Source organism: Phoenix dactylifera, chromosome 17, assembly GCF_051530095.1.
Source record: "Phoenix dactylifera cultivar Ajwa chromosome 17, Ajwa_hap1_PhDact_Kaust_v1.1, whole genome shotgun sequence".
NCBI classification, from domain to species: Eukaryota; Viridiplantae; Streptophyta; class Magnoliopsida; order Arecales; family Arecaceae; genus Phoenix; species Phoenix dactylifera.
This window is the reverse complement of record NC_143206.1, coordinates 13,552,002-13,577,549: the sequence shown is the minus strand read 5'-3', so window position 1 is coordinate 13,577,549 and position 25,548 is coordinate 13,552,002. Positions and strand designations below refer to the sequence as shown.

At 37.7% G+C, this 25,548-nt stretch overlaps 1 protein-coding gene and 1 pseudogene across 8 annotated transcripts; one reads left to right on the top strand and one right to left on the bottom strand.

The window, feature by feature from the left end:
* LOC103711235 (Polynucleotidyl transferase, ribonuclease H-like superfamily protein) lies at window positions 1–25,548 on the bottom strand. Of its 8 annotated transcripts, none has more exons than XM_088713843.1 (12): window positions 23,935–25,548; window positions 23,629–23,798; window positions 20,057–20,738; window positions 19,846–19,930; window positions 18,831–18,921; window positions 10,503–10,687; window positions 7,559–7,691; window positions 7,323–7,459; window positions 7,085–7,159; window positions 6,007–6,123; window positions 5,802–5,890; window positions 1–549 (listed from the first exon to the last, which is right to left on the bottom strand). In XM_088713843.1, exons 2-11 carry the CDS (start codon window positions 23,777–23,779, stop codon window positions 5,849–5,851), a joined length of 1,698 nt encoding a protein of 565 aa, XP_088569969.1. In that variant the 5' UTR covers window positions 23,780–23,798; window positions 23,935–25,548; the 3' UTR covers window positions 1–549; window positions 5,802–5,848. The 8 variants fall into 8 exon arrangements, with proteins under 8 accessions (XP_088569969.1, XP_008795524.1, XP_008795527.1 ...); XM_008797302.4 differs by having other exon boundaries at window positions 25,272–25,428; XM_008797305.4 differs by having other exon boundaries at window positions 1–540; window positions 25,272–25,428.
* Window positions 8,262–9,830, top strand: LOC148699649 (heat shock protein 81-1 pseudogene; annotated as a pseudogene).

The following is a 25,548-nucleotide window of genomic DNA, read 5'->3' as shown; positions in this document are numbered from 1 at the left end:
TATTAGAAACTTCAATAGTGGCTATTAAATATAGGCAATTCTGTCATAAGTATACCCTCATATACATCAAGTACCAGAGGTGAGCCGAAACCACTAAGCAGGTCTCATTTAAGATTTACCTCATTGGTTTTTAAGAAAAAAAATAAACTAGAAAATGATGTCACATGGATTTTGACCACATTTACATGTTAACAAATTTCCATGCAACCAATATCCATCGACCATCATGTCAACTCAGTGCATGTTAAAGGTACCTGTACTTGTATGTGCGCATAAAGCAATGTGGTTGACTTTGAAATGGCCAAGAGTTTTCACAACCAGGCTCGTCCCAACCAAATATGGCTCAGCCCATCCAAATGCAAAGTTGGGTGAGCTGACCATGGGCCAGGTCAGATAAGGGGTTACACCATCTGCCTTTGTTCATCTCAAAACTACATTATACACACAGGCTGGCACCAGTCAGCTTTTTCTCATCTCAATCACTGCCTCCAGCAGGATGATTGGCAGACTTTGGATGTCATGGATAAAATAACTGCACCGCTGCATAGCCTTGTATAGTAAATATTAGCTGTTATTAAAGATTCAGCGTTCATAGATGTTTCTTTGATGGAAAGAATTAATAAATGTTTCATTAAGTAAAAACAGAATTAGATTAACTGAAAAATATCTCAGAAAATCACAAAATAAAGAGTCAGAAATAAAATTCAGTAACCAATAATTCATATAAATCTAAAAGAAGTTAATATTACTAGCAATAAGTAAAACATTGAAGACAAGGTGAAGTTTCAAGCAAGGAAATAATGTAAATCATTTGGCTAACAGAATAAAAACATATACTGAAAAGAGCAGCAAGAGAGAAATAACAGGGTGTTTCTGAGCACAAATCATCCATCATAGCAGTGCTGAGGTCGGCCTTGAATGCTTCGTGCAGTGGAGAGACCTATGTAATTCTAAGAGGCTCAAGAAGCATGAAGAAGGGGCTTCTTTAAAATCTCTCTTTTGCCTTGCCTCCCATTAACTAGCTTCTTGGGATACTTTTCTGTACATATTTTTCTTTCTGATAATTTGGGGCAGGGGAAGGGGGTAGGGGTTTCTCATCATTCCTCTTTTTCCCTCAAAAGAAATGAATAATGATGTGTAGCTAAAGAAATTATTAGTAATTGAAGATATAATTATGGACATCAAATTGCCACTTGGCCAATAAAAGAGATTCTCAACACTGACAATCACCCTTGAGATCCTTGAACACTAGGGAAACCTGCAATCTGTTCAATGATATAAGTGTTTTCATTTTACCTGCAAAAATGAACTATATAGGAAAAACAAGAAACATGGGCATATTATTCTTGCCTATCCTTAAAATTATACTAGTTCCCAGATTCAACTTACCAACAGATATAATTTTGATTGATTGATGTGATGGATGTTAAAAAAGCAAATAATCCTGTGTTTAAAACTTGCTTTAGTTGACGATAAGAAAGAATTGAGAAACCTTCAGAACCAACACAGGGCACTTTCAAGATAGCCCGGGCCCTGCAAGCATCTGTTATGATTGAATCCTTTGCTTAAGCGCAAGAAGTCACAAGCTACTGTGCAAAATCACTTGTAAATTCGACCAAACAAAGGGGGGGAAAGATCACTAAAAATTAGGAATTAACTTTAAGATGGCAATTTATGCTAATAATTTTTTGATAAAGAGGGAAACTTTCCTGTAAAATAAGGAGACTACTGAACCAAATTATCCATTCAAAAGATAGTGCATCAGCTTCCTCCATTACAAGGTTTCTCAAATTACTCAAAAGCCCAATCACAAATGATAGTCCATATGGTTCATTTTGTTATAAAAAATGCATTTAGACCTTCAAAGACTCGTTTAAAGGAACCTTAATCATCCCTGGCATCTAAGTTAAATATTTACACATAAACATCTTAGAAGTAAAATTTTCACCTTGGTATGCTGCTTATCTACGTTTCATATTTCTATAACTCGTTAGGTTAGGTTGTGCTTGGCATTGTTGTCACTTTTCATGGTTATAAAAACCAGAAACAAGCCATTTGTTCCTCTTTTGCTCCAATTGTTTGAATACAGAAACATACACCATAATCAGCTATATTCTCAAAAGAAAAAAATATATATAACAAATGTTTTATAGTCATGGTGGTTGTGGTGTTGCTGGTGCTGGAGATAACAGGAGAATGAAGGCAGTAGTGCTGCTTTAGGGGTAACAGTAACAATATTGATGGTGGTAGCAATGACAATGTGATGGCAGCAATGACAATGTGATGGCAGCAACTGTAGGTAGCATCGGCAGCAATGGTGTGGCGGTTGAAATAACAATGAAGGGATTGTCCCAGACTGATATTTTGTTTTTACTTAAGAAGTAAATGAAAAAAATATTTAACCCAAAGATTTCTGAAATTTAGGAACATGTTCAAATACAAGATAAAACTGAAAACTGGAAACAGAGGCACCAGTAAACACAGCTTCTAATCAAGATCAGGAACCCCTAAGAAGAGTTTTGATTTGTATAACCAAGATTTTTTTCGTTTAGCATGACAACATGGAAAACATCTAAAACAAGTAGGGAACAGGAGAGATCAACAAGTTGCTCATAATTTTAGGATGAAAAATAGATAATTTTTGGTGAAGACAAAGAAGAAGAAAATAATCTGAGGAGAAAAACATACATCCTTTTTAGCCATTTGAACTTTTATAAATTCCTAAAAAATAAAGCATTTATGGGTTATCTAGCAGTCTTGTCACTTATATTCTGTAAGTTCCAAGCTCCACTCATGCTGCTATGAATATGATTCCATCTAGTCTTTCAAAGTAGAATGATATTAACTTATGTGAAGAAGCTGTTTTTTGAAACAATACACACCAGTTTAATTTTCCTTTAATTGGTTAAGCACTTAAGCTTGTTTTATTCAGGGTTAAAAGAAGGTTAAATGGAAAAAGGCCCTTTAACCCATCTATTCCACTTTAACCTACCGAACACCCGAAATTATTGATTCTTAGGGAAGAGCGTACAATTTAAAAAGTTGGTAAAGCTACCTTTCCACCCATATAGGGTGTGGTAGTTTACACCTATGTAAAGCAGGTTAGGAGTAGGTTAACTATTTACACTGGCTTACCTCATTCCGCAACTAAAAGCAACCTTAAGAATTAGTCCCATATGGGATTTCTGAACACCCAACCATCACATGCAATTTAGATGCTAAATTAAATCATCATATAATCTTTTGACTTTTAAGATATGTCCAGTTTCCTTCTTCATCTCTTTCACTCTGCAGTAACTATTACTACTATTCCCATATACCTTGAGATTCCTTGGTTTGGCTTTTAGTTTTAAAGATATTTCTTTGATCCATGCATCATGACCCTTTCTTTGCCTAGAAATCTGCCTTTTGCAACTTTGGTTGATTTTAACAATCACTTCCTCCGGATCAACCTCTGGAGGTTCTCTGTTTTGGCTACAAATTAGCATAAGCATGGAGCTTTTTTCCAAGTTCTTCCCCTCAAAATTTCTTATTCCGATTCTTCCATATGTTCTACAAAGTGACATATTCATACTTAATGCTTGCTATATATTGATACACGAGGATCACTCGCTATGGACCACTATGGCCACATTGGGTAGGTATGGACAGGATCTGGAGCAAGATCCATCATATCCAAAACTCAATCACAAACCACAGCTTTTGGAGGCCATAACTTTATGTCTGTTTTCAGTCTATCAAGCGCCAAAACAAAACTTAGAAAAAAAACTCTCGATGAGTACTACAGGGGTGCCACCACCCCCTAGGGGTTTGTCGTATCCCGATGATAGGGGTTGAACAACATTTTCATCGCAAGATGAGCCGAACAAAGTACAAGTTTCCTTTACATGTAAAACTTTAATCGGACACGTCTTCTAATCCAAGAGAAATTAAGCGATGCAACAAAAGATAATTGATGTAAGAGTCAAGATCTAACTCCACGATAATTTTAGTTTTAATGTGATTTTCTGCTAGCCAGAAAATTGTAACCTCTTTAACTAGATGAAGAATCCGACCCAAATAAAAATGACAGACCTTACTAGTATAAATATTGGACATGTGTAACGATTTTATTCATTTAATAAAAGAACAAGGGCTGAGAACCATACTCTTGAATTAACATTGTTTTATTTTTATTTTCTATGAAAGTCGGAGTTGAGTAGATTGAAAAAATGTCTCCCTTTTCTCCCTGAGAGGATCCCATATATTACAAGAAATCATTCGTAAATGGTGGACAAATAGCAAAACAAGGGTTTTTTCTTGGACAACAGAAAAAATGCAAAGAAATATATGAGAGTTTGCAACAAAGAGTTGATGATAGAGAGAGGGTCAATATATAGAAGGTAAATAAGTAAGATGATGGCAAAGTTGAAAATGGAAACAAGGTCGTATTAGGAAAATATGGAAAAGGAGACGAGAGGTGAAGAGCATTCCATTTGAAGGTGGAAGGGATGCATTTTTTGTCCTTGCAACATCTCTTAGAAAATTATGGCAAAAACAGCCCAAAGATTTCTGCCTATAACACAAGATGCATTGAATATACATTTATGAAGCAGCTGGAAAGAAATATGGGATATTAAGGTTATTAATAAGTTGAATCTCCGTTTCTGTGGAAATGTCTTTTTCTAAGAGTGGGCGTGTTAAACCCTCAAGTGTACCCTCTGCCTAAATGTTCATCCCCTATGTAAGATTACCAACGAGAGCCACACTGAATCAGATGGCGGTTAATAGACCAACCACAGGAGATGACTGAGCACATTTTTTCAAATGAGATACCAGCCTGGGGCAAAGCTTAGTAGAAAAAATGGAAAGAATTGAAAGCATGATACATCCTTCCAACTTTATTTTCCTCTGTCCGTGAACTAAAATTTAGAAACAAAGCAGATATTATCAGGATATAACCAGCCATATCTTCTCCAAACATCTGATATCATCAATGGGGCTTCTTTTTTATTTCATGTCAATAAAACTAACAGCCATATCTTCTCCAAACATCTGATATCATCAATGGGGCTTCTTTTTGATTTCACGTCTATAAAACTAACAGACAGTATAACCAGTTGTAAATATGTAATTGTTGAACCTTTCCAACATATCCCAGAAGTTATCATAATTCCCAACTAACAAAGAGCTCTACTCGTAATAGGATCACAAACCAGAGTCGGCAAAGGTTTCAATATTCATGCACAATATCAACTGAATATATATGTACGGGCTACAGGCTACACAGACGGTTAATTCATTTAACTATCACAATGACCGATATTGAGACTCATTAGCCAGAAAGTAGCCAAACGGTACCCAGAGTGACCGGTTACCAAGAAAGGCATATGCTCACTTCTATGGTCCATCTGACCACATTGTCATTGTTCAGCACCACAAAAATCTATAACTTTTCAGTGAGACAAATTTTTGAGTAATGATTAACCAGAAGAACCTGAGCAGTACAGGTCCAGGCTCCAGGACACAGACTGAGTTGCATCTGCATCAAGCATGAGAATACTTCTTGAATGGATAGTGAAGGCAAATCAATATCTACTGAAGCTAAGGCAGAGTCTACTAACTGAAGGAACAATTTGAACAAGAGGTGTAATATGATCAACATTTCTATTAGTAACTTTATCTATGTACAGTAACAATTATACGCATGGGTGACCACTGACCAGCAATAGCAACAGAATGTGAGGTGGTGTTTGATGACCAGATATGTATAATAAGCTATGCAACAGATAAATTCTGGTGCAGAGGTAAGAAACAGTAACCTCGAAATGGATTGGTAGGTGACACTATTGCCATATTCTGCACTAATTTAAGATGTGTTTGTAGGCCTTCTTCTACTAATGCGCGATTCCTGCACAAGTATAGAACGATTTGGTAAGTAGATTAAAAAAAAAGGTATAAATGTGCTTGGCTTGTTTTCAAATGAACTAGGTTTTGGAACTTGCTCTATTTGCATTCATTACTTACAATGTGAGATTTCCATTCAATTTTGCACCACTCCTTGTTAGCACCCGACTGAGGCTGCTGACGGACATGATGGAATATACGAACAAGGACAGCAGCATCAAGAGCAGCATACTCTTTCTGCATATACATACACAGTTTTGTGTTCAGATTAATCACCCTTTTTGACCTAGTTGATGTCTAATAATTCCAAATTAGTTAGACCTATTCTCTTGTTTAATTTTTAGATTCAGATATTGCATCTAGATCAATGCTGAAACTCCATATATTGGTGTGTAGGGCAGAAAGTGAACCTTTCTCCATGCTTAGTTCTGATGCTAACATCCTGGATGTGATTTTATAATTTCATTTAAAATAGGAAGACGATGTTGATAAATGCAATTAATGCAGCTGCATGTTTAAAAAATTGCAGCACTACTAGACATTGGGTGCTTATATGGGCTCAAGCGACCTGCAGATCAAATTGTGATGACATCAAATGCTAAGTCACTTCCCAAAAGAGTATTTGCATTTCAGTGTCCTTCTAAAAATTAGTGGCTTAAATGCTGCATGTCTGTTTACTAGCTAGGTACTTTAAGCTTAGTTATAAGGCAAATACCTGCTTGCTTGTTTTACTGATTGTTCATCAATTCTTAGTCCAGAAATCTAAGCTTAGATTATGTGAAAATATTGTTATTTCTCGATTAATATATGTCATATTATATTGAGATAGGTTCTCAAATATGCATCAGTGAATGCTTAAATTTTTTCTTGAGTTTTTATTTGTTTATTGCCATCTTTAACTCGTTTCACCCATTGCAAATTTTATTTAATTCTAAGTATTTCTACAATACCAACTGCATAGGCATGCAATTATGCATCTGCGTATTGCAACAGCGCTATGCAACCTTGATTGCCGCATACTGCAGCCCCTTCTTAAAACTTTTTTTTTTTTTGGTTTTGAGGGAATTGGGGGGAAGTTGTTACTTGAGGGAGTTGAAGGCATGCAAACACACATGCTCATATACACAAGCATGCAAACACACATGCATGCGTACACATGCATGAACACGAACACACACAGAGAGAGAGAGAGAGAGACCTGATTCTCACTTAAAGGCCGTTGCTCCCAATTGCTGTTACGTCTTGTTTTATTCAGACCAGCTCCTAATATTTTCTGCTCAAGGCACAAAACATTCTGTGACTCATCATCTCAATCTATTGAAAAATGTAACAGCAACTGCTAGATGAAGTTCAAACAGAACAAGCACCAGTTGAATAATCACATAGACATATAAATATTATTAGTTAGGGTGCCATACTATAAATCATCAAAGTACCTTTGCTAACCCAGATAAACCACCTTTAGGTTCCTTGAACAGTTTTTGAATATCAAGAAGCATGATGTAGGAATCAAAGCACTCCAAGTTGCCATAAGAATATGACAACTGATTGAGATCACATTGCAAGTTGTAGCCTATATGTTGCAAGAAGTAACATAAAGTAAAAATTATGTTATTCTTCTTTCTTCATAGAAAAACGGATATGACTATCATTTCATGTGATGAATGTATACCAAGCTTTAGTATGTTTGAAGAGCACAAAATGCGCCTCAAGCAACTGCCTAATGCTTCTGGTTCATCTTCATATAACTTAATCAAATCAAAGATGAAAACTCGGACTTCTGAAGCAATCTGCATGATAGACACCTGATACACAAGTTGCTTAACATTAGTGGACAAATTAACTAATAGAAGTAAATCTAGGACATCAATCATAATAGTGATATTCATTTCTGTGGAAGACACATGATGGAGGTGTATAAATATCTCATGAAAGATATCAAATTCATGAGCTAGGAGGCTTCTAAAGTTAATTATCTAGATGTATTATAATTGCTAACAGAATTAGCTTCAAGTAGATGTGATAGAAAAATTAGCTTCTAGCTTCTTCTGTGAGATTACTCCTCATCCAGATATGGTAATCTCATCCATAAAAAGTGGTTGTATGATACACAATTCCCAAATGACAAATATACCATAAAATACTTCTATTTATGAAATCAAATGAATTTGATTTGTGAGAATGACTTTTTAAAAAACAAAAGCAACAGTGTACACACATTTAGTTATAATGGAAAACTTTAGCAAAATATGTAGAGAAGATTAATCACGCCAATTTCCTCCTAAACTTCAATTTAGAGCAATCAGATCATCGAACTTCCAACATGTTTCAATTCCGACCCTGGCTGTGAATTCCGTTTGATTGCTGTGACGGAGATGGTCCTGTGCTGTCACATGCCATCTAAAAGTTGCTGATCTGCCCTTCTACTGGTTGATGTGGGAAAAAAGCCCTGAAGTTCTTCTCCCCCCCCCCCCACCCCTCTTCTCTCTTTCTCTCCTCTTTCGGCTAGGGTTTCATTTTCCAATTCCTTTCCTCCTTGCCATCCGGCAACTGGAGACCTGTGATGGCCATGAGGCGAGCTGGGAGAGTGTGAAGGAGAGAGGATAAGAAAACTAAGGAACGCAAGGTGGAAAATGTTGATGAAGGAAGGGGAGAGAAGAAAAGGAAGATGAAGGAGGTCTCATATGAGTGGTCTTTGGTCAACAAGAAGAAACCAATCTAAATGAGGAAGCCTGAAGAGATCACCAAGAGTATGGTGCTTTCTACAAGAGTCTAACCAATGACTGGGACAAGCACTTGGCTGTGAAGCACTTCTCTATGGAGGGCCGGCTGGAGTTCAAGGCCATCCTTTTTGTGCCCAAGAGGGCTTGTTTTGACCTTTGACACAAGGAAGAAGCCCAACAATATCAAGCTTTATGTTTGCTGTGTTTTCATCATGGACAATTGTGAGGAACTGATTCAAGTTTTCATTAAGGGAATTGTGGACTCTGAGGACCTTCCCCTGAACATCTCAAGAGAGATGCTCTAGCAGAAAAAGATCCTCAAAGTCATCTGCAAGAACCTAGTCAAGAAGTGCATCAAATTGTTTTTTGAGATTGCTGAAAGCAAAAAGGGCTACAGCAACTTCTACAAGGCATTCTTTAAGAACCTCAAGCTTCGCATACATGAGGACTCTCACAATAGGGCAGAGCTTGCAAATTTGCTGAGGTATCACTCCACCAAGAGAAGTAATGAGATGAGCAGCCATAAGGACTATGTTACAAGGATGATGGAGGGCCAGAATGGCATTTACCACATCATGGTGAGAGCAGAAAGGCTGTGGAGACTCCCCATTCCTAGAGAGGCCGAAGAAGAAGTATTATGAGGTCCTTTTCATGGTTGATGCAATTGATAAGTATGCCGTGGTCAACTGAGGGAGTTTGAAGGCAAGAAATTGGTGTCTACTACAAAGGATTGAAGCTTGATGAGAGTAAGGATAAGAAGAAGAAAAAGGAGGCCCTTAAGGAGAAATTTGAAGGTCTTTGCAAGATGATCAAAAAAGTTTTGGGTGACAAGGTGTAAAAGGTCATGGTGTCTGATTGTATGGTCGACTCTCCTTGCTATTTGGTCATTAGTGAACATTGTTGGACTGCAAATATGGAAAGGATCATGAAGGCACAGGCACTGAGGGACTCTAGCTTGGCAGGCTACATGTCCTCCAATAACACAATGGAAATCAACCCTGAGAACCCCATCATGGAGGACCTGAGAAAGCGAGCAGAGGTGGACAAGAATGATAAGTCAGTTAAGGACCTTTATCAATGAAATGGAGGCCTAGGCACCGCCACTCGTCGCCAAAGGCAGACACCACCACTCTCACGCCCGTCGCCGCTCCGGTCACCAGAAACGAGGGACGGGATTTGGATAGGATTGGAAGTGAAAACTCTGACTGAAGAGGGGCAAAAATGGGGGAGAAAAGCTTGTCCACATCAGCCCTTTTTACATCGGCAAATCGCATGACAGCACGTAACCATCTCTATCATGGCAACCAAATGGATGACACAGCTATGGTATGAATTACAAAATTTTGAAAGTTCAACGACCTGACTGCACTAAATTGGAGTTCAGGATGAAATTCAAATGCCCTAAAAAGTTCAAGGTTTTTGGCATGATTAATCCTATGTAGATATTAATCCATGCAATAATGGATCACCCACTAGTGAAATCTCATAAAAAAATATTTGAAATATTAATAATCTATTAATCAAGCAAGAAATAATTCACTTAAAGAACAATATTTTATTAAATAAAAAGTTACTATGTTTAACTTGCTGACTTTTAATAATTACGTTTCTATTTACAATTAACATTCATTGCTTGATATGGTTCAAAGCAGTTAGCAGCCCGTCAAGGATTTATTTCACAATGTACGGTGGAAAAGAACTTCTAGACATTGTCATTTATGAAGAACTCTTTTATAGCCCAATGTGTGATATTTATTCAATGTAACATTTCCTTGCACACTATTACTTTCACATACAAAACACAGACACATGCACACAAGATTGATAAGTAATGGTATTGCTCAAGAAATAACTGAAACTATAGTATAAAGTTTCTAGTAGTTGACTAGTTACCCTGTTGGGTCTGCTGCCTCTCTCATAATTAGGTTTCCATTCACAATCTATGCCAACAATTTTACATTCCTCGATATAGTTCCTAGCGGTTAAGAGTCCATCAATGTTATCAACCCATATGATATCATCCATATTCAATTTCTTCAGATCCAAATAATACACCCCATAAGAGCTTTCCCCAGGCCCTGCATCATACAGGAGCAATAAAGAAATCTAATAAAAAATGAAACGATGCTGGAGTAAATGTAAACCAAATTATTGATGAGAGAAAGAATTCATAACAAAACTTAGGCAAGTAAAAGTATTATGAGCATGCATAGTCTTAACAGCTGGACATAACAATAAGAAAACTCTAGAGTCTGAAAATTTCAATTTGTACATCTCCAAAAGGTCTAAATGTGATTGAGCTCAGCAACTGTTTCTGGGCCAAAATGTTGAAAATATATCTATAGATCAATTAAGATCCCCTTCAAACATCTGACCATTTCTAATCGATGAGAAAATTCCTAATCAACCAACTGATTCAAAGAATCTCATTTAAATACCATACAACTAATTGAGCATACATTTCATGCAAAACAGATTTGTGGCCATCAATGCCTAGATCACCTTTTCGTATTATTAATGTCTCTTATTTTTGCATAAGATAGTAATTTGGCCTTTTTGGAAAAACAAACTACAGAAGTAACCCATGATAGATATAAAACGAACTAACTGGGCAATTCAAGGGGTATCAAACCAAAATGGCCAGGAACCAGGGCAATTTGGGCTCTCGAAATAGTGCATGCAACGAACCAATTAAAACAGGCCAAACTAGACTGAACCTTGCAGTTCTCCCCTGTTTCGGGCAGTTCTGACTCAATTCACCCAACTGAAAAAGGAAGGATCGAGGCCATTGAGCGTCCTCATTCTAACCATTCGACTCCACTCCTCAAAATCTTATCACTCACTTCCCACCTCCTTCATTCCGATGCCCACCGAATTGATGCTGCCCACCTCTCACTGATGACCACCTCGTCCACCTCGACCTCGTTGTCACCAACACCCACACTTCCTCTTGGTCTCCTTAGCCTCGCTAATCTCCTCCATGCCATCACTAATGTCAACGCCTACCTCATCTCCTGCCTCACCATTAGCACCAGCACAACACCAGCAACAACTTCCCCTCCTCCCAACCTCACTTCACCATTGTTCCCTCTGACCTCGCCAGAAACCTTGCAGTTGCCTGCCACCACCATTGTCACACTGGTCCTACAAGCTCGCATAAAAGAGAAAAGAGAAGAGGATAATAAGGCACACTATTTTTTTATTTTATTTTTCCTCTTGCGCGAAGAGCACTAGGTAACCCTATTAATCTTACAAGTATAATGCTGTGTACCATGCGATGGTATGGTACGGAATACCCAGCACTTGTACTAGTCACAATTCCAGTTTAGCTAAACTTGGTGTTACTGACAAGGCAAAAACAAAATAGTACCTAAAGAGATTAAAGAAGAAGCAATCCCTTCTTTAATTCAAATGAAAATGATGGAATCATATTTTCATAGAATATTACAAGAACCCAAAAAAACGTGCATTTTCTCTAACAAATCATCTGCACAATCTATCCATATTTGAAGATTGTTTTGCCTACTGCAGTATTTTAAGTTGAGGTATTAGGGCAAGTAGATTGATCAAGAAAATTGACAGACAGATAGATGCTTTTATTTATGATGTTCCTAGCATTCTCGTCCAGGGGGTTCCACTATAATGTCACAGGATAGTAGTTCAGTTTGTGTCTAGCTTATAATTTGTGATTTGCATAAGAATGTAGTTTCCTATACAAATCCTTGTCTTTAACCCTCTTTCTTTAGGAGTTTTTCAAATCCAGGAGAATCTTCCTAGTTACTTGAGCTTTAAATAAGCAATATGTAAAATTTCTCTACCCGCCAACTAGCCTTTAGGTTTCACTATTGGTCGCTCTCTTCTCAAACCTGCCTTGACCAAAACTTCAGAGAACTCAGACTAATTCTAAGAGTTGATGCCAGCTAGAGAGCCAACATACAACATATGTAAAGTTTGATGAAGCATATCTGGATTCCTAAAGATGACCAAGTATAGATAGGATATGCCTTGCTTTGTTTGCTAAAAACAAAATAATTCTAAGGTTGCGTTCTGTAGGTACATTGAACAATACAAAGAGTCAACAAAAAGATATTATTAATTCGTAAAGTGGTATGCCTTAAAACATTAAGGTCAAACCTTTGAGTGTAGAAGTTACTGTGCACCATCAAATGATCAGGCTGATAAAAAATACATTAATCATGAAGTTTGATGCTATGAGCATACATTGCTCAGTCCTGAAATACAAGAGGCCTGACAATTATGCAGTCAGCAACACTGCAACACTCTTAAGATACAGGGAACCTCAACTGAGGCTGCATGCTAATCTGCACACCACATACATTATTCCAGTCTCATGGTTGCCGCATAAATCATAAGGCCACATGACATGAACATGCATAGAACAACGAGGGTTACAGAAACTATAGTTTTACGAAAATTGTTTTGAGCATAGTTTGTATGTCATGTTAAGAACTTAAAAACGATAACCTTTGCATTTTCAAGTAATTGTCTTCTTATATACCAATAATATGTTATCCTCTTAATTATGTGTACCTGATCAGGTCCTGTTCCCTGTTAGGAGACGTAGAAATTGTTAATCTCTCTCAAGAACTGGAAAGGACAGCCTAACATAATAAACAAAACAGCTAAGCATCAACTGGAAAGGACAGCCTAACATAATAAACAAAACAGCTAAAGCATCATTTACAAAAGACACCCACAGCATTTCAACAATGATATGATTCACTTCTGTTTTATTATAATATATGCCAATGCTCCCAAAACTATAAGAAGAATGAAGGCACGGTGACATTACGTCATAATTGATAAGTATTAAGCCAGACCAACCCTGTATATCAATTTATGTAATATTAGATCACCGGTATCAGTATGTATCAGAACCTTTAAGCCACAGTTATTGAAGTCAAACAAGAGAACAACCCGGGCAAGGGTCTAAGTCACCAGTTTAGTGGTCTGACTGCCAAGTTAATCAAAACCAGGGTATAATTAAAATATTTAAAAATAAATTTATATAAAAATTATATACAGTATTAGAAAACTATACATAATTAGTGATAAATTACAAAGTATTAAAAATCAGATCGGATCGCCCAATCTGACTGGAAAATTATGAACCAGAGCCCTAGCTGGTCCAGTTTCTTAATAAGACCAGATCTGCACCATACCCAGCAGAAGCTGGATTGAACTGGCCGTTCAAGAAAGTCGACTACCCAAGCAATCCAAAATCAAAACTGGTTTAATAATTGTATCTAAAATATGTTTCACAATTTTTAAACTTCGCTAACCTGGTTTTGGACCGCTATCATTGCCGGTTTTCTCAAAAAAATGGCCGGTTCAATTTTTATACCTAGTTAACCCAGTTTTGGACCTCTCGAGTTGCTGGTTTTCCCGAAAATCGGCCAATTCAATCTAGTTTGCACCAGCCTCGGGGGCAAATTAGGTCCTATAAAGACACCAGATCTGCCAGGGCTCTGGTTCACCATTTTTTGGTACAATCAACCAGTGCGGTCCGGTTTTTATAACCATGCTTCAAGCCTATCCTCCATAGTCCCATAATTCATCTAAATAATCACATTTGATGGATATGAGTGGCAAAAGTTTTTGTAGTTTATTTTGAATACTTTTTTCAAAGCAGCAATTATGCTTCAATAGAATTCGATTCATATAAGGTAATGCTAAGAAACAACCAAGATGAATAGGGTTTTGTTCAAATGATCATACCCCTTTACTTACAACCAAAGGTTCTAGATTCGAGTCCTGGTTGGCACACCCCCATGTACTGGTACCTAGATAATTATAGTGCAGGTGGGTCTCCCTCCCTTTCTCTCTCACACACTCTCTCAAAAAAAAAAAAAGCAACCAAGTCTTGCAAAGACCAACATTGACCTATATAGCCATCTACAAATAGAGGCACAACCATTTGCTATTTTTCTAAAATCAATATAGTGTTCTTTTTTCGTTTGCTGAGTATGGGAGTTGGCAATGCTCATATATTTATAGGAAGCCTAATATTTTCTTGAAATTAGAATGGTGAAGGCATTCAAATCTACTGATTCAGTGAGCGGGGAATATAGAATTTGTCTATGCATTTTTTGCCAAAATTTTCAGCAAGAATGGACAAACAAAAATCCAAAATGCATTAGTGAGAAACACAAGATCTCACATGTACAATTGCATAGAAGATGAGGCAAAACCAAGTAGGGAAATAAAAAACAAATCTTATTACTTATACAAATAATTTCTTGCCAAGAGGGATTTATGGCCCTTAGATTTAGTTCAAAGCATCTCAACTATTCAAGCAAATTTCACATTTTTAAAATAAATCAGGACTCTTAATCCAAGCCAACTTAGTAGAAAACCAAGCAAGCATGTATTGAATTGTCAGCCAAATCTCACTATAAAAACGTTGGGTAGGATGTGTTAGCTGGTGGAGAGTTTTAAGTTAAATGAATCTTATTATAGAGATGGATGGGTGCCACCAACAAAAACTCCAGTAGCCATTGCACTCTTGCTCCTCAATGAATTTGTGATCAATCATAGAGATAGAGTAATATGCATGATAAACAAGTTAGGGCTTGTTTGGAAAATCTAACAAGATTGGGCTGGATTTCATATAAGAATCAGGACTTCTGACTTGCCCAACCCATATTTTTCTAAAGGCCCATCCTAATCTTAGCCTAAATCCTATCTAGGGGCTTGTTGGCTAGGGTTGCAAATGGGTCAGGTTGGATCGAGGCATGGATGACCCCAACCCCACCTAGTTTCTTGCTCGGGTCCTAATGTTGGACTCAAACCCAGCCAATAGAAGATTGGGTCAAGTCAGGTTGGGTCCATGTATGCCCGATCCCAACTCGAAAAATTCGGGTCCGGATCAGGTCTAAGTCGGGTCCGAGTTGGGTCCCAACCCTGCATTTCACTGGTGTATTTGTAATTGCCCCATATATATGATATACCAGTCGTGCGAATTTATGAACAATTACAAGAATGTGGTTATAACCTCCATCTCAAAAAACTCATCTAGATGAAAGTTATAATCGTATTTTAGCTTACCAAAAAGCTTTTCATAGAGAACCATGCACAAACACAAAGAATTCGGAGGCATAAATACATTTAGGTATTTATATAAAAGAGGGCATTGCCTAGGAATCCGCAAAATTGAGAGCAATGAACAATATCAACCAATCACAATGATTCGGTAACAATTCAACAAATCATAGTCATAATAATTGCTAAATTAATACAAATACTATGATTGTTTTCGGTAAGGGTTAGGGTTAGAGACGAAGAGTTTGAGCGAAGACTAAGGAGATGAGGTGGAAGTGATCTCGTTGGAAAGACGAAGCTAGGAAAAAGAGGGGAAGGGGGAGGGTACATGCATACGATTGGAGCATAGAGGTGAGATCAAAGGCGGAGGATCACCAACTGATGTCAGATGGGTGGGTGAGAGATCAGCTCACCATGGGCACAACCTGACCATGGGAGAGCGGTCCATGTTCTTCAGGAGAGGAGAGGAGAGGCATGGAAGAGGAAGGGAAGAAGTGGGGAGGCGGAATGGGACTGGGAGGAGTTGGGAAGAGTAGTATAGGGAGAACGACATGGTGGAGGGGGAGGATCGGAGGAGGGGGGTACCTCAGGAGATCTAGGGCTTCAAAGCATGCCAACATGGTGGAAGGGGAAACCTCGGGGGACCATCACGAAAGAGGCTCGAAGCACGCCGACGCCAATTCAAGATACCTAGGGTTTCGAAGGACCGCCGTTTCGAAGGAAGGGAGATATCAATCAAGGTATTCGGGGATCAAAAGATTTGGCACTCTATTCGGGAGAGACTGAGAGACCGACTTAACACACTCCACCCCCTCCAAGTTTAATAGGTATACCGGGTTCGGGTCAGGTCGAGTCATAAATTATAAGACAAATTAGACCTAGATAAAGAATGGGTCACGTCGGGTCAAGTTGGATAAGAATTCAATAAAGCCAGACCTGATCCGAAATGTGGAACATGTCTAATTTTAGAACTCGGGAGGGAGTCAATTACAGAAAGATTAGAGAATCTTCTCCTCTCTTACTTGAAGAAAGAAGACTTTCATGGGCAGATATAAGAAAGTAATGTAACCTTCTCTAAATCTGGTTGCATTGTCCAGGACCTACGAACTGGGGCAACCGAGAAGCTGATTTGGAGAGGCCGCAAAGTTGGCGTTCCACTTGAAGTTTTGTCATCATCCACCTACTACTTCTCTCACAGCTGTAGATATAGGGCCACCCAATCTTATGGGTCCTTTAAAGCGGGTCGGATCAGGTCTAAATGGTCGGGTTTGGTCACAAGTCAACCTGACCCATTTGCAGCCTTACTGTTGGTCTGCAGGAAGAAAAAAAAGGACCTTCATGGGTCTTTTTTCCTCCCATAGGATTTTTGGGCTGGGGAGGTATTGAATTCATATGGGCCTACTCAACTAGACTAGCTACTCCATGAATTCAATGGATAATCCAGCCCAATCCTGCTGGATTTCCCAATTAGTTTTGATCCCATTGGACAGGCTACATTATTTGAATAACAAGGGCATTTGATATAACACTAGAATTTAAAAAATTAAAAGAAAAAAAGATCCTTGGTGGCTTCTTTAAAAGATATACGATTGTCAACATGGTAGCACTCAATTAGATCAATGTTGATGAGTGTGATGTCTACCAATTCTCTACAATCATGGAATTTGGAGTAGGTTGCATGTCCATGGAAATAGCAGCGATTGGTTTGTCGTATGTGCATGTCCAGTGTGCGCATCACACACCATCACCGTTATGATCAAGAGCAATGGCCATGTGAACTAATGAATGATTATCTTTAACTTTAGCTACAAGTCGAGGTATAAGGCTTTAAAGTTTAAAATGCAAAGGTAAAACATCAAAAGACAAAGGTGAAGGAAAAGATGGTTTTCAAAAATTGAGAGTTGTTTTCAATCCCTAATACAAGGAACTTACATTAAAATATATATGAACTTACAGATTTTAGAGTTATGAATCACTTAGAATTAATGCTTCCTCAATTTTTTTAAAGTTACCAATATTTTATCACTTTAATACTTTGTAAGATTTACTATTATTATTACTGCAAATACTACTGCTGCTACTATTTTATATGATAGTTTATTTTTTCTAAAATAAAAACTAGATTTGAAGTCCCAATTATCGGAATCATCATTGTGGCTCCTAAAGAAGAATCCAATCTTTGATAATAAGCGCTATGCAGGCACTAAGAAACTTCCAATGGATTAGCGTCTTCAAGAGTAATAAGGTGTATACAGCAAACTGCGACAGAAGCCTCCATAGAAGTGAATGTAATTATTTTCTCTCTGAGAACTATGGTGGTAACATGCCACCCCCAACACTGAACCTAACACCTCTCCCCACAAGGGAATAGTGCCAACCAGCAGGACCAAGTCCTGTTGGCATAAAAAAATGTACTTCTTGATTGATACATGGTAATATGAAAAGGCTAGGTCAAGTGGAAATGAGTTTTTATAGACAAAATCACACACATGATGATTAATAGTAAGCTGCATGAAGAGCAACCTTTGAACTAATGGTTGAGATCTAATACGCAGAGTAGAATGGTTCAATCAGGTTCTTCCTCCATCTCATTAAGTTAGCTGCTCCAAAATGGACTTATGGACTGTTAAAAGTTAGAAATTATTTGAAGTCCTTATATTATCATAAATTTAAATAATTTAACAATCATATTCTTGGACCCTATGCACTACTTTATAAAATTCAGGAAATTTTGAAAAGTCATCAATGACTAAATATACAGCTATAATGAAGACCATTCAGCCTCGACAAAAATTATGGAAGTATGGAAGGTTCTTGGATATTATACCCTATAACTAAATTTACAGCTATAATGAAGACCATTCAGCCTCAACAAAAATTATGGAAGTATAGAAGGTTCTTGGATATTATACCCTGGAAGAAAGGGCTATCAGGTTTAATTATATCTAATAGGGGAAAAACTTACTAAGCATAAATGGCCATAAATAAATCCCATCAGACATACTTCCCTGAATCACAGTCAAACAAATAAAATACATAACACTGCAAGCTGTAGCTTATAAATAATGATTCAGAAGAGACATCTTACCCAACAATTGATAAAGCTGATCTACATTTTTCTAGATGATTTATTCAAAGACCAAAGCATATTTTGCATACCCGAAACCACTTTAGTGAAACCATCAAGGTTGTAACGCTCACACAATTCATCAACCTTCTCCATGTACCCAGCTTCCATGGCCAGATATACCTTCATTGGAACAAGCATTTCAAGCGAATTATAAAACTAAGTGCAAGATAGGCTCACAAAGTTCAGTATTGCTCAAAGACATGTTTCTCCAATATAAACAATATAAACAGCACATATGAGCAAGGCTCGCCGCTCGGTACCAGACCCCATATCGGTACCATCCAATGACAATGTCGGTACGTGGTACAATATCAGACAGTGAGTCATACCGAGTGTCAGCAAGGTACAAAACTGCATACTGGTCCAGTACGATACGGCACCTATGTGCGTGTATGTCATATGTATGTATATGAATGTGAACTCATGTGAGTGTGTGCGCATACCTATGTGCGTGTATACCTATGTGTGTGTTAAATGTGTGCATATATATTAGGTGCATGAGGTAACATGAATTATGAAAATATCGAACAAAGCATTACAAAATCAAAATAAAAATCCATGCACCTAACCTAAGACCTACTTTTTCCACTCTTGGCTCTCATCTCGCAACCTTTTACCTTGATAACATCAAACAAGCAGCAGTCAAACTAAAACCATTTCTTTCTTTTCCCCATATTCATCTCCTCTTCGTCTATTCTTCCTGACGTCTCCTCCTTTCATCCTTCTTATTTCTTTTTCTTTTTCTTTTTTTTTGCTTCCCAAGAAACATGAAACCACAACTTGACTGCTGTAGTTAAAACTTAAAAGTCAAAAAGGTTTGTTACCCCAACTTAGGTCACATCAGTGACTAAAGAACCTGTGCTCCTTTTGAAAGAAAGTCAGTTCCACCCAAGGTATGTATGCACTTATATATTAATAGTATTATGTTAATGGAGTCATCCATAACTATGAGTGAATATAAATGAATTGTCAATGCATACAAGCAAATAAACAAGGCCTAAAAGGTTTTCGCCACATACAGGTAGATAAAATTAATATTCTTACCAGGAACTCTAAAAGTTCCCTGTCATTGTTTGCCCTCTGTTCTGCAACATCCCAACACCCTCTTTCGGCCAGTTTTCTTAATGAACTGCAATTGGATGGAAAACTTCTAAGAATTATTGAGATAGAAACTACATGCGTGTGAAGATTGTATAACTGAAGGACCTTATCCCAAGCAAACTTGGTTGAAAGGCAAGAGACATGAGATTGATACCTTTCTTTATATAAATGGGACACATCTGGAAACTCCTGCATGAGATTATTACCTTTTACCAAGTCATAAGCAAGCTTCAGCAAATTCATGTCCAAATATTTTTGGACCAGTAAACATATCATTGGCTTCCCCATAAAAGTAGCCCATCTTTCTGCTGTTCCAAATTGATTGCATTGCATCATTTTTACAAGAAAAGACTCCCCAGAATGTTGAATGGAAAATCGTTCTGACAGCTTTACAGCAGCCATATATGACTTTGATTCTATTAAACCAGAGATAAATTGTTTAGCATATGCCTCTGCCCGGTCTAAGCATCCATTATTCAACTCTGAACCACATATGGCATCTCCAATATCTTTCAACTCAACATCAAATTCCTCCAACAACTTTACAACTATACTCTCATCATCAGTGATAGCACAAGCAAATTTATCGAGAAATAGCTTTACAACAAGGTGCTTTGCTTCAGAAAAATCTTCTAGCACGGATTTCAGTGTTCTTATATTCCGAAGAGAGGAAATCAGCATGTGACTGAACCCATCAGCATGATTAGGTCCCAGTAAAGAAACAATATAAAGGCATTGAATGATAAAAGTGAATGGTCCAGGTTGAGGTCCATGATACAGGGCTCGTGAAACTTGCTGCTGAAGAACTCGAAACTTGCGAGTTGCTTTGTGCGTGCCTGTCATCAGCATAGTCAAATGAGGCACAGTATTTTCTAAATCAAAGAAACTGATGCAAAAGAACCTTGCTATCAGGTCAACATAAACATGATGCACTTCAATATGTGACTACTAAGAACATAACAGTAACTAACAAGCCTAGTTCTATCTATTTAAGTACAGCATTGAAAAACATGTGCCAGTCTTCTATTACAGCAACAGTGATCCTCCAACATTTAAAGCTTTTTGGTGAAATGAGCATCAAGCTCAGTAGCTTATCTAGGATTTTAAAAACAAACTAATCACTAAATAACACAAGCAACTCAAAAGGCCTACATAGTTACATACGTGAAGAACTCCAAAACACAAACAAACAAAAAAATTGAATTCACCAGTACAATTTAAGAGGCATTCAATTCATATTTACAGAAGCATGCAGACCTGGGACGATGTGTCAGTATCAGCAGGGAAGTTCAAAAGTAAAATCTAACATTCCCCTTGTCAAAGCTGCAGGTTTAAATGCAGAGTCAGAAGAACCAAATTTATCCAGGTCCAGATCTTGAAGCCAGAGCTAGTGCTTAGATGCGGCTCTGACTCCAAGTACACATCTAGACCTTATTTAACGACCACATCAGCCTGTGTCTTGCAAATACAGACCCATATTTACCTGAACAGTTAGAAATACCAAGGCAACCCTTAAATGATCCCACCCTCATCCACCTCCAAATTTTAACAAATTCTTATGCCAGTAAAAGGACAGATAACACAAGCTTTCTGACTTCCTTACAGAGAACATAATCTTATTTCTCATTCCAAATCTACAATCATGATAATAATAATGGTTATTCTTCACTGGTGAGTGAGATCCTCTATAAACTAACTAAAATCTGGTAGCATGTGGGATCATCCAACAGCTGATGAATAAATCAACTACCTGAACAATATTTTGTATCTCATAACATCATAAAGTAATTCTCCTAACTCAGCTATAGATTTAGTGTTCAAGTCTATTTTATAGCATCCACAATTTTGGAAATAAATTTATAGTTCTACAGCAAGGAATGCTAAACTGGCCGGTACCGGCCAGTTCAGCCCATACCGAACGTACCGAACAGGTCCGGTCTCTGACCGGGACAGTTCGGGCATAGAAAATGATTCCGGCCCCATAGGGGTGGAACCGGCTAATACAAGAGCGAACCGGAGGGAACCGGACCGGTTCCGTCCGGTTCGGACAGGACTCGGTGCGAACCAGCACCGAGTTCAATTCGATATGCCACAGTGCAACGCACTGTGACCTTTTCGGCCAGTTCGGTACTAGTCCGGTAGCCGACCAATAAGCCTACCGGTACTGGCTCGGCAATCCTTATTCTACAGTTCTATAGTATCCAACATTTTTGAAAAAAATAATCAGTTCCCATAAGAAGATCCAGTCCTCTTTAGTCAAAGATCAATCTATCCACTATAACTCAAAGATCAACTTCAAAACTTCACGACATTAGAATTCCAATTAGAAAATATGAGGAAACAATCATTTTTGACAAGATCATAACACCAACCAATTATATGCAGACATGTAAACATGGGTATATATGTCTATATATTGATGTACACACAAAAACATTAAAGGCAAACCTAAATAGGAATGCTTAGTCAATGAGGATAAATAAATCTGATCCAAATAGTTGGGACAAGGCTTGATGGTTATAGTTAAAAAAGAAAGGCGTCCTGATGCACAAAGCTCCTGCCACTATAGGATCCAGGAAGGTTGGATGTACGCAGTCTTATCCCCACATGCTGAGAGGATGTTTCTATGTTTCGAACCTATGACACCAAGGTGATAATGGAGCAGCCTTACTATTGATGGTTATGGTTATCTATACAAAAATGCATGTTCAATACATGCATAAATAAATAAATACATATGCAAATAAAAATAAAACATGTGATCTAAGAAAAGGTACTCAAATTAAGATTAAATGGTCAAAAAAGAGAAGCAAAGCCTAAGATAACATGAATTGAAGTCACCAGAAAAGAGGATTTGAGACATCATGGATAAAGATTCATACAGATGACTTGCGATAAAAGATTCAAAAGCAAGAAACACCAAAGGTACTGCAACAATACACAATAAGATATTTGTATATTACGAGTAATTCACAACCTCACTGTAGGACTCAGTACATTGGAGACCCATCTTCATCAATAAACAAAAAACATAAGACATCACTATCCTCCTAAAAATCATTTTTCAAATATTCAGACATTAAGAACCAAGATAACTTGCATTGGCCATTAAAATAACTGATCGTTACAAAAGGATCAAAATATCTTTGCAACTAGCAAAGCAGCTAGTTTATTGAGTTTCAACTAGCATGCATATACATGTCACATACGAAATATCTTTTTGATAAATTTGTAAGTGAAACTATTTTTCCACAGTAAGATAATACAGAAGTCAAACAAAAAGATAGATATGTCACTAAAAGTTCAAGAGAAAATAGAAGTTGAATGAAAAGTTAGATATATCACATAGGAATAATTAGTGCTCCATTAGAAACCTCATAGCTTTAGATGGCAGGCCTTGATGCAACGGCAAGGTTACTCCAATGTATCCTAGGTATCATGGTTTTAAAATAGGAAAATAGCCTGTCTGCACACGAAAGCAAGGCTGCATGCATCTGGCCCTGCCCAAATCCCACAATGGCGGAAGCATCGAGCACTAGGACACCATTATTTTAGAAAGCACATACTTTACACTTATGGTTGGGTATACCATTACAAATTTCCATGGTATGATGATTGTCGCATTCAATAATAAGAGAATATGCCATTCTGCATTTAGAACTTGTCGATCTCAGTAAGTAGTTCATGATTGGTGTATAAAATATATCTAAGTAAAGAAAAACTTACCACATATGTAACATTCCTTCAGAAGATAGACAAATGTTGCTGGTGAAATGTGTGACAAGTCTGAAAATGCATGCAAACAAATGACACCTTTTCCATGTAAGTATTCCTCAATTGCATTGCCTCTCCTAAGTTTTCCTCTATAATCTCCCATATTTGAGGGAAGCTTCAACCTAGAAAACAAAGCACAAATAGAAATAGCATAAACCAGAGTTTACTACAAGATTTGGAAAGTAGAAAGGAAACTACAGGATGAATTTTAATTTTTATCTCCAACGCAGTACATCACACATCTCTCGTTAACCTCACCTTCTGGAAGCAATTAATGAACTTCTTTGAGTGAATAAAAAGCAATGCCCCAATCGCTGCAACCTTCCAGCCTAAGCTAATGCTTAAGAACATCATTTATTTGGGAAAAATGAACAAAAAAGGAGAGCATGGTGAAGTTGTCACATCTGTTATGTAGTTCTCAACATCAATCTTGCTGATTCCCTCTTGCCAAGACCTTTTCCAAGCGACCGAAAATCTTGAAGGACTGCTGTTTAAACCATTAGCTTAAAATGTGCAACCAAAAATCAAGGGTCCTCAAACTAACACATCAGTCTAGCAAAACTCTTGCCAGACCATCCTCTGGCCTAATCGTGCCTCAGATGAAAATTTGGCACAACCATTAAAAGGATTAGCATGAAGTAATAACTGACAAAATGGGCATCAAATTCACTGTACTGTGATTTACAAAAGGCTCGTCATATAGATGAGATAAGGCCAGCAAGCTAAGGCATATCCTAGTTTGCACCGGTTGCAATTCACCTAATACAGATTTTGCCTGTTGGAAAAATCAAGAGGTCCTCTCTCTTGTTTGTAACACTAAAAGAGGCATAACCTCGGAATTCACATTAAATCATGCCAAAGATTTTCTCATACTAGCTTTCAGATATTCTTTCACTCACCTACCACAGGCTACATTTCTATCCTCCTCTCTTCCCTGTCCTTCCCCTTGGAAACCATAAGGCACGGAGAAGCGTATCTCTCGGTCCCTCCTTATCTTATATACATTCCAATGTCTAATTAAATGCAATGTCAGTCCCAATGCAAATTGCAGCACCCTCTACATATATTTGAGAACCTTTTTAAGATTTATATAACAGCTAACCAATTCACCGAACACCTTCCAGCCAAGTCCTTTTAAAATCCAAAAACTTCTCAACGACCATCTCATTACTTCATAACTCCAGGATAAGCTATTCAAGAAAACCCACAATAACCCAACCCTCACAAACCAAAGATTCAATCTATTAAACCCCTCAGCACATCATTCTTGGTGTACATTCGATTACTTCAAAAAAATCTTTAGACCACGCAATTCAAGAATCAAGAAATAACTCGTATATCAGAACCGAAGCTTCAACCTATTCAACTCTTCGAGTGAAAAATACTACTTCAGAATCAAAACAAGATCGACAATATACATACAACCAAAATCTTAAAGAGCATGCAAATAGATCCAGATTAAAATCTTCGAAGACAACAATAATCTAACTGAATAAGATAGAAGAAAAGATGAGAAAAAAAGACCGATTAATCAACATTTCTTGTCTAATCTGGCTACGTTTCGGAGCCTAATGGCTGCGGAAGGATCAAAATACCGGCAAGATGAGGGCTCTAAGAGTCGATTGAACAGCTCCTCTCCAAAGCTGGAAGAAGGAAAGGGAGCGATTCCAAGAGGATTCCGGAGTTGATTCTTTACAAGAAAAACGTGGACGGGGTTCTAGATGAAACCCTAGGTTTTTTCTTCTCTAAAGCGAGCGGTTTTTTGGCCCACCGGATCTTTTCTTGCCGTAAACGGAAAAGAAATACTCCCCTCGGGCCCCGCTCCGGATATGCCCCTTTTCGGTTCCGTCATGGCTTCCCACCTCCTTTCTC